Source organism: Lygodium microphyllum, chromosome 5, assembly GCF_053477565.2.
Source record: "Lygodium microphyllum isolate KBCC chromosome 5, Lygodium_microphyllum_v1.1.10, whole genome shotgun sequence".
In the NCBI taxonomy this organism is placed as follows: domain Eukaryota; kingdom Viridiplantae; phylum Streptophyta; class Polypodiopsida; order Schizaeales; family Lygodiaceae; genus Lygodium; species Lygodium microphyllum.
The window spans coordinates 100,431,561-100,444,295 of NC_141139.1; the positions used below are offsets into that span (position 1 = coordinate 100,431,561).

General features: G+C 41.6%; 1 protein-coding gene across 1 annotated transcript; it reads right to left on the reverse strand.

Annotated features, from left to right (window-relative positions):
• Positions 1-573: 573 nt before the first annotated feature.
• Positions 574-1,257, reverse strand: LOC148036202 (putative pentatricopeptide repeat-containing protein At3g13770, mitochondrial). The gene has a single exon (XM_087678899.1). The coding sequence runs from the start codon at positions 1,255-1,257 to the stop codon at positions 574-576; it is 684 nt and encodes a 227-aa protein (XP_087535025.1).
• Between the last annotated feature and the right edge of the window lie 11,478 nt (positions 1,258-12,735).

Consider the following 12,735-nt stretch of genomic DNA (forward strand, 5'->3'; position numbering starts at 1 on the left):
TGATAAAGTGACCCTCGCATTGCATTTTATCATCATAAACTTGAGTGCTTCCTCACCTTGACCTTGTTCTGTGTATCTTATGGTAAGCGAAATCCAACAGACTGCATACTGAAGAGGAATCTTATCTAGCACTCCTTGAGCTTTTCCCATTGCACCAGATTTGGAAATTGGCATACATGTCCACCAGGGCTGTCCTGCACACAACATCTCTCTGCAAACAAACCCAGTCTGACAATTTCATCTTGAATTTGTTCGCCCTTATCAACTATCCGCATGTCAGCACATGCTTTCCAGGCACAGGTAAAGGTGACTGCGATGGAAAAGTGACCCTCACACATATCTTATTGGAACACTTGAGTGCTCCTCACCTTGCCCATGCTATGCATATCCAGCAATAAGCGCATTCCAACAGACTGCTTCCTGAAGAGGAAGCTCGTCCAGCACTCCTTACGCTTTTCCAACTTCACCACATTTGGCATATGTATCCAGCAGGGCATTCCAAAGCACAATGTTTCTCCTCAATAATCCCTGTCTGACAATTTCTTCATGCATCTGTTAACCCGTGTCAACTGCTCATATCCCAGCATATGCTTTCAAGGCACTGCTGAAGGTAGCTGCATTGGGAGAATGACCCTCACATTGCATCTTATCAATAGACTTTAGCGCTTCGTCAGCTTGCCCATGCTGTACATATCCAGCGATAATTGCATTCCAAGAAACTACATCCCGAAGAGGAAGCTCATCCAGCACTGCTTGGGCTTTTCCAAGTACGCCGCACTTGGCATACATGTCTACCACAGCAGTCCCGAGCAAAATGTTTCTCTGCAACAAACCCCATCTAGCAGTTTCATCATGAATTTGTTCACCCTTTGCCACAGCTCCAATGGCAGCGCATGCTTTCAAGGCACAGGTAAAGGTGACTGCATTGGGGGAGTGACCCTCACTTTGCATTTTATCATAACACCTCAGTGCTTCCTCACCTCGGCCATGCTGTGTGTATCCGGAGACGAGCGCATTCCAAGAGCGAATGTTCAGGGCGGGAAGCCCACTGAGTACTTTCTGTGCTTCTGCAAAAGCCCCACATTTGGCATACATGGTGATCAAACTGTTAGCAACATAAAGGTTCGTTTCAAGCAACCCACGTTTGCAGATGTGGGCATGGAGTGTTGTGCCCTTGGGCAGATCCTTCTGCAGTGCACAAGCCTTCAGAAGGGCCACCAGCTTCCTCTCCGAAGAAAACTTGAGCTTAATTCTCATCTTCCATTGGCAGTGGCCGCTACTTTGTGCTCCAATTCAGCTCTCAGAGCACACAAAAGAAAAGTTTCAAATGATGTCTTTCACCTTCCCTCCTTCTTTCCTTCCTTCCACATATGGCCATCTTTCTCACAAATTGCAGGTTGCCCTTTGTGTTCTCCAAATTATTGCAGAACCTCGTCCATGTGCGTTCTGAGTGTAGGCCTCAAGGTCGAAAAAAGCTTATATCCATCCGTTTATCAACACAAAAGTTTATATTTATTAACAAAAAGTTTCATATGCACAATGAATTTTTCACATTTTAGCTAGTGAAAAAAGAGGTTACCTTCCCTCGGTTTTCCCTGTAGTGTTCCATATCAAGAGCTTTTACTCAAGAGACGTCACGTATCTATAGCTAGGTGTGATTGGGGGGCAACGGGCTCCCAATCCCCACCGAGCTACTAGCCCCTTGTTCCCAACTATACCTAGTTAGGTGTGCAATGCCCATCATAAAAGCTTATGATGTTGTTGTTACAGACATGTTACGAACCATACAACCCAAAAAAAGTAGAGGAAGACCGAGGAAGCCCAAGTCAAAAAGTGAATAGAGAAGCTCATTCTGCCTAGGCGAGAAAAGTGGAAGAGAAGGCAAGCTTAGAAAAAACGTAGGAGAGCACCGAATATTCTAGCAAGGTGCACTAAAGATTCTAGCAAGGTGCATCAAATATTCTAGTGAGGTGCACAAAATGCTCTAGCAAGGAAAGCACAAGGCGCAATGTAATTCATTTTGTAAAAGAGTGCCAATCTCCCTCTTGTGCAAATTGTAAACGTAGAAATGCAAGAGCAAAAGAACCGTGAAAAGAAGGAAGACATGAGGAAAAAAGACTTTGGCTAAGACAACCGGTCATGTAAAAAAGGGGATGTGTACCCAAAGGGATGAGGGTATGTATAAAGGTCTAAAAGTGAATGGAGAAGCTCATTCTTGGTGTGTTGCTAAAGTGACTCTCTTCTCTCTGCTTGTGCTTGTGCTTGTGTTTGAGAGAGGGAGTGTGAGAGTGTGAAGGAGTGAGTGAGGGTGAGAGACCGTGGTGGAGAAGCTCTCCATTTTCTCCTCTTCTCTTCTCTTCTCTTCTCTTCTCTTGTCTCGCACGCGCGGCTATGGAGGATGGAGCTTGAAGGTGGAGGATTGATCTTGCATCTCGAATTGTGGAGCTACCGAAGTGCTTGAGGGAGGAGCTACTCAATCTGGCAAAAAGGTAAGCTCACTACACTCATAGGATCAAGAGCGTGTACGGCTATATGAGAGATAGCCATAGCATTCGACTTAAAATGCTTAAAGCAATAAGCGGTACGTGGGTCTAAGCAGTCGAGTGAAGGCTCTCACATTTTGGTTCCGCGACCAATGGATTCAAGCTTTGAGTGCTTACGTGCTCTGAATCAAGCATTGAAGTAAGGTTTTCCCATAACTGGTACTTGAGATGGGTAGGAAGTGAGGGAGTTAAAGAGGTACTCAATCTCCTTTGCAAGTAAGTTTTTCTGGCTTTTTGGATTTAGAGAAATAGATTGGAGTAGTGTGAGTTGTTACTTGCGATTTGAATGCATTTAGGTAAGAAAAAAAGCAAAAAAAATAGAGAAATACATATAAGGGTGTTTGTTGTAATAGCAAGCCCAAAACAGGGAAAAAAGAGCTTCAATGCATAAGAGAAAATAAGGGGAGTGGAAGACTGAATAACCAAGGGTTGAGAGGCCAAGAGGGCAAAAACAGAGAGCTCATTTGTGTGCATTCAGTTGAGAGAGAGAGCTACAAGGCAGGAGCACAGATCCGTGAATTGATTGGCATTTCTGCGTTCCCGAACGCTCCAAGTATGTTCTTGATGTTGTTCGAGGCTTGTTAATTAGTGTCAGCACTCTGGTTGCAATCGTTGGCAAGGCTGAGTAGGGTTTTTTTAGGATTTTTCGTCATTTGGCAACTCGCCGGCCACACTGGATGGCGACCGCAGGCTTCAAACAGCCTAGTCTTGAGTAGACTCAGACGTCCGAGTCACTAGCATCCACTCGGATAACTCCGCCTCGGACGGCCACATTCGAACAAGACCACTTGGCCTCGAACGGCCACCCTTTGGACACTCGGATATTGAGATTCGGCCCACCTGGCAATGTGTCATTTAGACAAAAGGCTCAGCCCTTCGGCCATTCAACCCATCTATATTCAGCCTGCTCGACTTGGACCTTTGCCACTCAGACCTCTACAATTCAGACCACTTGTGCTAAATGTGAAATTAGGAAAAATTGAAATCACCCTGGCAAACCTGGACCCAAGCTCGACAAACCTCCAGAAGCCTTAGAGATGAGTTGAATGGCTTCCAGACACACGAGGAACGGAAGAAACGGTGACCTAACGACCCAAAAGCAACGTTAGCTAACCCATTAGCTGTCCGCCCCTACTTAGTGCCCCAAATTGACCCACAGAACCTGATTGCTCCCTGACCAAGATGGGAGATGCAGTAGAGACACTAATCAGTTCTTGAGAGCGGCCAGCAATCGCACTTAGAGCCATATTTGGTCAAAACTGGAATGAGAGCTGCATTGTTCATCTAGCATTTGCACCTCACACTGTTTTAACCCTTGAAGTGCACTTGCCTGATTTTGCACCACACACAAAAAAAAGGCACCACGCACACATAAGCTAAGGGTTGTTTGCAATAAGAAGGAACACATCAAGACATTAATAAGCGAATCGAACCCACCAATAGGAGTGCGACCTAGGAATCAAGAGAAAACTAGAAAACCTAGGACAAAAATACAGAGAGGATCAAACTATCATGTCGCCAGGCGAAGGGGAGACCTGCCAAGATTAGGAATACATCACTGGCCGACTTAGTTGACCTCATAGATGCTTTGGTGGGTCAAGAGGCAACCACCATGTTGGGTACTGGCCCACATGAGGACAGCCTAGACCTGGACCTTGACCTCAATACGGCTGAGCACCTCAACGACATCTGATGACTTGTCACACAATACGACCAACAAACAAGGATAGCACACCACATGGAAGGTCGCTAGTGGTAGACATTGTAGCCCACCTTAAGGAAGAGAGGAGACTAGCACAGATGGCATTGCAATGCATGGCAAATTATAGTCAGGAGCAAAAGGCTCAGAGCTGTGTCATGAGAGGGAACTCAATGAGATTCATAGGATCCTAGTCATATCGAGGAGGAATAGAATGGGAGGCATTGGCGATAGGGAGGGAATTTTGGAAGCCGATCTTACAATGAGCGAGCTACTCACCAAGAGATTGCTAAACACTACTAGCACCAAGCAAAGTGGGGCAGCCCTAGCAGCATCATTGCTAATCACATTGGGAGTCACCCCAAACACCAGAAGCCAAACAAAAATACCCATGGTGGCAAAGCAGCTTGATAAATACTAGTACCAGGTCAGGAGTGACCCCTACAACTTTGTTGAGCAATTTGAAAAAAGTGTGTGAGGCAAATAATCTCACGGATCCCGCTCGGTGAGCAAAGCATTCAGGTTGTGACTAGGAGACAAGGGACAGACTTGGTTCACCAGCCTAGATAATGTTGAGCGCAATCACTTCACCCATTTGAAAGATCTCTTCATCAAGAGATTCTCAAAGGAGGCAAGATATACTACTAACCTTATCGTTAAGCTAATGAATGTTAGCCAAAAGGATAAGGAGGACATACGAAACTATGTTACCCATGTGAGGAGCCTCTATAAGAGGATGCATACAACTAAGTGACCCAATGAGAGAGTGATCTAAATTGTATTCATTAAGAGGATCCAGAACAAAGAGCTATATAAGGCCCTGGCAAGCAACTTGAACATGCAAAGAGACGTGCTTGCGAGAGTCTTCAAGGAAGTTATCCGAGTAGACAACTTGCTTAGGGAGAGAAAGAACAGCACGATAGCAATGCAATTAGGAGCACTGAGGAAGTAGCAACAAAACTAGTGAATGAGAAGTCGCTGATGAATGAGAGAAATGGAAGAATATTAACCAAGCCCAAGCTATAGTCGATCTGAAAGTGGAGGTGGCTAGACTACAAGAGTCAATGCAAAGACCTATGCGACCCCACATACTGTGTGTACAGTGTGGAGGAAATAACCCACCATCTGAATGCCCCGATCCCAAAACAAGGCCTTGCCCCTATTGTGGAAGATTCGGGTATAACACCATGTACTATGTCGATTGCCAAGACGGTTGCTTTACCAGCAACCTTACACACAACTTTACTATCGAGGGGGTAGACAATCCTATTTGGGAAGGGGAGCCCCCTTGGCACTCCCCACGCCCAATGGCTCAATGCCAATTTTTCCAAGGATAACCCACCATCTGAATGCCCCGATCCCAAAACAAAGCCTTGCCCCTATTGTGGAAGATTCGGGTATAACGCCATGTACTGTCGATTGCCAAGACGGTTGCTTTACCAGCAACCTTACACACAACTTTACTATCGAGGGGGTAGACAACCCTATTTGGGAAAGGGAGCTCCCTTGGCACTCCCCACACCCAATGACTCAAGACCAATTCTGCCAAGGATATATATTAACTCTACAGGGATCCCTAGACCTCCTATACCCATCATTACCCATCCACCAAGCGAAGCCCTAGTGTATTTGGTGGAAGAACCCCTAGAGAATGATTCTTATTTGAATCCTTATATTTCTTACGATGAAGAAGGCAATCCAATATTGATGGACTACATACTAGTACCAATCATGGCCTTAGAGGCAGAGAAAGAGGAAGTGGCTTGGGAGAAACTCAGGAAGGACCCATAGCATGTTGGACCTGTGGCATCCAGGGCATGTCTCGTCTCACTGCCCTGAAAAGGAGCAAGCAAATAGAGAGAAAGATTATTTGAGATGCCCCAAATGCGGAGTCACACATCTATTCATTGATTGCCCTAGGCGGAAGCCCTCCACCAGCTCACCATCTATGCCACTCTAGCTCTTTTATGTCGAGACGTGTGATAACGATGCCACACCTATACCCTTGAAAGTCATGACATGAGCTCAAATGAAGCAGGCTGGTATCTCACTACTAGGGTCTGGCAACTTAGATGCATCCTCTATAGGGAAGAAGAATCAATGACGGTGGAACAAAAGAACCAATGCAAAAATAATGCTCAAAACTAAGAGTGAGATCACATTAACCAAAGGTAAGCGAGTTGGGGATGCTGAAGTAGAAAAATTTGCTCCTAAGACGGAAGAGAAGGGGAGTGCTAAGGTTGGAGAGTACCCTAACCCCAACTAGTAGTTGAAAGTTGCAAATAAGATCAAGGAATGTATAAGGAAAGCCCAAGCACACATTCAAGAAACCAAGCCTATAGTTGAGGAGGAGGTTGAGGAATTCTCAACCACGAGCCCACCAGCCTCACCTTCAAACTTGAGGGCAAGAGATATAACGCCACCCAAAAAGCAATTGCATGGGTGGAGTGAGAGGACCAGGAACACACAAACTGTTCAAGAAAATTGGCAAGGAATCCACAAAACCGAGAAGGGAAAGAGGGATAGTGGCTTGCTAGCAACACTCACAATAACTCCTGTGGCAGTGTCATTGGGAGAACTGCTTAGGCAAAACCCCACACTTTGGCATGAGTTGAAGCGATGGGTAGAACAAAGTGATGACCATAAGCCACAAAACCTTTCAGACCACGAGGCTGTGGCACATATACCCAACCTAATGCTGAATCCCATGTCTACGCCCCACAAGTAAACACCTTTTGGGAGGGCACTGAGATGCATGCAATCGTATCTGTCGTTGCTTACGAGACACTACACAAATGGGATAGTGGACGCAAGAGCAGGAGTTAACGTATTTAGCCATGCAGTCTTGCAAACTTGGAGAAACCTTTCAGTGGAAACTACAAGGTTCAATGTCACCCTAGCAAACAGAATGAAGGTTAGACCCTTTGGAGTCCTAAAGGATTGGCCGTTAAAGATAGCACGAATCCAATTCTCCGTAAACTTCATAGTCATGAAGGGAGTGGATTATGATATCCTGTTGGGGAGGCCATGGATGAGAAATGCCAGAGTAATAGAGGATTGGGATAATGGTCTAATATTCTTGGGCAATAGATCTGAAGCAGTCTGAGTAGAAATGGATGCTCGGAAGACCGCATCCATGGATTTAGAGGCTATCTCTAACTTGTTGAAGGGGGCTTGATTCTTTTGAATATGTAAACATGCATTTTTTTTATTGAGATAAGCCGCAGATATCCAAGCATCCACCCAAGGACAAGGAAAAGGTGTCTTTCTTCCAATGTTAATTGATAGAGTACGTGTGTATTTTTGTAATTTACAATGAAATTCTTGAACATGTATAACATCATTTTATTGATATCTGACATATATGCCCATACCTATGTAAGAAGGGGGGAGAGGGTGCTCCTCCTAGATCATAGCTGATACAATGTACAATTGCCATATTGATACGTTTACATATGCATGTAAACTTTACAAAGACGTTATGTAAAGCCATAACTAAGTATCTTGTGTGAAGTTATTCAGTGGTTTAAAACTTAGAGTTTTTAAGGTGGAACTGCTTTAGATCTTGTTTCATTGTTTCATTTCACACATTCTCTCTTCATCTCTTTACATCCACCACATCCCTTCTCCTTACTGTGATGGATGCTCATGTACACTTTGATATATAGTTCCATGAGACTCTCTTTGCTAGCTAGGGTGGCGAGATCTTTGAGGTATTCTCAAAGAACTTCAACCTTGAATGTGTGCTCTCACCATTAGATTCTCCCCTTCAGGTCTTAAAAGTATGTGACCACCATCGCCACCTACACATACTCTATCAAAGGATTTGACATGACTTGGATGCCTTTGAATGCACATTAGAGATTTACCTCCTCGTGTTGGATATACCCATAGAGGAGGAGAGCAATGAAGATACAGCTCCACAAGTTGTTGCTATCACATACATGGGAGAAGAGCCGATTGAAGAGTCACAAGTTGACAAACCCAACCTTGCCTCTTGATAGCCATTGAAGTAGATAGTGCACAATACTTGCTTCTATCAGATGTGTTGTAATACTTAGAAATAAAGGAAGAAGAGTTATTCTCCAACCTTGTTCAAGGACTCGATGGAAGACCTCATCAATTATGATTATGTCATCATAGCAACACAAGAGTATATTTCCTTGGGTGAAAAATATTACCTTGTGTCAAGTCCCGAGTTTGAAGCACTACAACATGATTTGTTCGAGGATCAAGGTCCTAAGTTCCTACCAAGGAGTTTATGGATCCCTCAGTCTAGAGAGGTGCCTTGTTGATACACAAGGAAATGAATATACAAGATGATTTGGAAAAGGTGAGATTTCTAACTACCATACATTTTTATGTGATGAAACTTGACCCTAGGTGCAAGAAAGTGGCCCGAGGAACCAAACTTCAGACAAGTTAGCTATAGGCATTATATTTTGCCAAGATTTCACCAGTGGATTCTAAGGGAGGACCCAATGCATTGTAGGGTCAAGTTTTGTTGCATTCGAATAAATCTAAGTGAGTTATTTTTCATGTTGTTTGATTTGACCGTGTCATTCAAGATGTACTATATATAGATGACTTTGCATTTAGGCAAGGAGGATCTCGACATATAGATCAACAAAAGGATTTAGGTCTAAAGGAGTACATTGGTAACCTTGTTACTGACTTGGTGGTCTTCAACAAGAAGTCATCACTAGGAGCAAAGGAAATAATCATGAAAATTTGGGCCCTGGTTTGGACCTTTTCGAGCGATGTTTCCAATATCTAGCTTAGAGAAGGTGGTGCTAGCAAAGTGATCAAAGCTTCTCTATATATTTGAGTAAGTGCGTGGTGGAGCAATACATGTGCTTGCTAAATTAGGTGAGCTGGCAAAAGTGTCAAATCTGCTTCTTCTAGAGGAAGAGTTGAAGGGGAAGTGCATCATTAATGTATCGGAAGTTCGCCCCTCCTCTCCATGGATGAAAATGGTGCATAGATCGGATGCTGTATGCTCGCGTAGTGAACGTTGGAAGGTCCCCAAGAATAAAAGAACTCTACTTTTTGCACAAAACTCAAGGTAGAAAGCATGCACGACATGAACAAGAGACCAATTTCTCCCCCCATGCCTTGTGTGAGCGCTCCATAAAGCATGTATTTTTTATATTAATCATCTTCAAGCTCAAATAATAGCCCAAATTACAAAATAGCACACTTTTGGCTTTTGAGTTTGCTTTAGCACAAAATAGAAATAAAGCTAATGGGCAGGCGCCCAAAGAGTCAGGCATACCCAATACAATGTCCAAATACAAATATCATAATCGTGCGCCCATGCGCATACAAAATAATAAATAAATATCCAACGCCTTAATAAATAGGCACGACAAAATATAGGCGCCATGCCTAAGGTATGCGCCCATCAAAATATAAGTGATAACTCGAATACACACTATCCTCCAATGCTTTCCTCTGCCACTGCTGCTATCTCTACACATCAACTGAAGCATTCACAATCGTTAGTAAAATAATACAATTAAACTGACAAAAGTGAATACCTAGCAGTCTTCAACTACATAAATAAATCAACTGGTTAGAAATCAATCCTAACCTTAATTTATCACGAGTGCACACTCTAAACTCATAAACATTTATTAATTTAATATGTATTTTGTGGAATCACCCGCTATGGAATCACCCATGTACACACTAAATTAATGAAATGCCCGAAAAGGATAGACGTCCCCATCAACTTCTTGCACAAAGAATCCACTTTGTGTATGAGCCCCGGTCAACAAAGTTTACGGAATCCACCGTAAAACCTCACGGAATCCACTGTGGCATGGAATCCATCGTGAAATATGCCTCCTGGCATCATACCCCCAGTGTGGGATAGCAATTGTCCTCAATTGCTATTAGCTCAATGTGGAGCTAACAGAGTGGGGAAAGCATTTAAGTCTCTAGCATGCATCCATTGAGGCTCTTCAACAGGATGGTTTTTAAACTTGACCAAATATCTAGAATATCTACGGCCAATTCTAGTGGTCATAAAGTCAGTATCTATGATAGCTTCAGGTTCAAGTATTTCAGTCTCTTCATCTAACAAAGGTGGGTTTTTATAAACAGGGTGTACAAGTAATTGGCCTCTAAAGGGTTGTAATAAACTAATGTGAAAGGTTTTGTGAATTTTCCAATGAGGTGGTGGTTCTAACTTGAATGCATTGTCATTGATTTTGTGAATGATCTTAAATGGTCCATAGAATCTAGGTGCTAATTTCACAACTGGGTGTTTATCTACACTTTGTAATCTATGTTTTTCTATTCTCAACCAAACTTAGTCATCAACTTTGAAATTCATGGCCTGTCTTTTCTTATTGGCGTGTTTTGTATATGATTGCTGGGCTTTGACAATCATGTCTTTAACCTCATGAAAAATAGTAGCGTGCATGTTAGCAATATCATTAGCACTCTGAATTCTATTTGATAAAGATGCAACAGGTGTAGACAATCTATAACCATAAATCACTTCAAACGGTGCTTTCTTTGTAGATGTGTGTGGTGTATTATTATATGAAAACTGCAGTAAATGTAAATGTGTGTCCCATGTTTGTGGTTTAGAAATAGTGTAAGCACGTAAAAGATCTAAAACAGTACTATTAGTGGCTTCTGTTTGTCCATTAGTTTCAGGATGAAATGCAGATGAGAAATCAATCTTTGTTCCTAGGTTAGCAAACAAAGTAATCCAAAAGTTATTACAAAATCTAGAATCACGGTCAGAAATAATAACTCTTGGTAATCCATGATTAGTGAAAACAGTTTTCAAAAACAATTGTGCTGCCTGAGATGCTGTTAAAGTTTTCTTGCATGGAATAAAATATGCTTGTTTACTAAACCTGTCTACTACAGTCCAAATCATATCATGGTTAGCTTTAGTATTAGGTAAACCAGTAATAAAATCCATAGAAATGTGTTCCCATGGTCTTGATGGAATAGATAAAGGCATAAGTAAACCATAATGTTTACCATGATGTCTCTTAACTCTTTGACAAACTAAACATTCAGAAACAAAGTTAGATACATCAGTGTCCATATGTGGCCAATAAAAATCTTCAGTCAATGTACGCAAAGTAGATATGATACCTCTATGACCTTGATATGGAGGACAATGAATTTCATTCAAAACAAAAGATCTAAATGGAACTGTAACACATAATCACTTTTCATAAAACATGAATCCATCATTGTAAGACAGCGAATCAATAGGAATCCAGTTATTTTCAACTAATTTATTCCAATCAGCATGAAAAGTAATGTCCTAATGATAAGTATCTTTCATAGAAGTTAGAGAATCAAATGATATAACAGAGATATTATGAATGGTCGATCTTCTACTTAATGCATCGGCCACTACATTTTCTTTACCTGGTTGATATTGGATAAGAGGATGAAAACATTGAATGAAAGCTGCCCATTTGATATGTCAGTCGGATATTTGGGGTTGACTAAGGAGATGTCTAATACTTTGTTGGTCAGTCTTAATCATAAACTCGGAACCCATTAAGTAATGTTTCCATTGTCTTAAAGCTTGTACAACAGCTAATAATTCTTTATCATATGTGGAATATTTAAGTTCGGATGGTTTCAGTTTACAGCTAGAATAGGCTATGGGATGATTATCTTGCATAAGTATAGCTCCTTTTCCAGATCCGCTAGCATCAGCAACTACTAAAAAGAATGGTCTATTAAAATCAAGTAGTTGTAATATAGGAGCATGGGTTAATGCATGTTTTAATAAATCAAAAGATTTCTGTTGATTATCGGACCAATGATAAACAATACATTTCTTTAAAAATTTAGTCAAAGGCAAAGCAAGTAATGACAAATTTCGCACAAACTTCTTGTAAAAACTAGCAAGACCTAGAAAAGAACGTAACTCATGCACATTTTTGGGTATAGACCAGTTCAATATTGCTTCTATCTTCTTAGGGTCAACCTTAATACCTTCTGATGACACAATATGACCTAGATATTCAATTTCTGTTTGAAAGAACTCACTCTTTTCTGGATTAGCATACAATTGATTATCTTTCAACAACTTGAAAACCAAAGACAGATGTTCATAATGCTCTTTCTCATTTTTACTGAATACCAAGATATCATCAAAAAATACTATAATACAATGCTGATATTTCAAAAATATGCGATTTATCATTCTATTAAATGTAGCAGGTGCGTTAGTCAATCCAAAAGGTATCACTAGAAATTCATAATGACCAAATTGTGTTCTAAATGCAGTCTTAAATATATCAGATTTATCTAATCTCACCTGATGATAACCAGATTTAAGATCTATTTTACTAAATATGGCAGAACCTTGTAGTTTATCCATAAGATCATCTACCCTAGGAATTGGATATCTATTCTTTACAGTAATCTTATTTAGGGCACGATAATCAATGCACATGCGATAAGTATTATTATTATTCTTTATCAACAAAACAGGTGCACCAA

What these genes read in the sequence shown, in the direction of transcription:
- LOC148036202 (XM_087678899.1), bottom strand. Translation starts at nt 1,257, where the DNA reads ATGAGAATTAAGCTCAAGTTTTCTTCGGAGAGGAAGCTGGTGGCCCTT.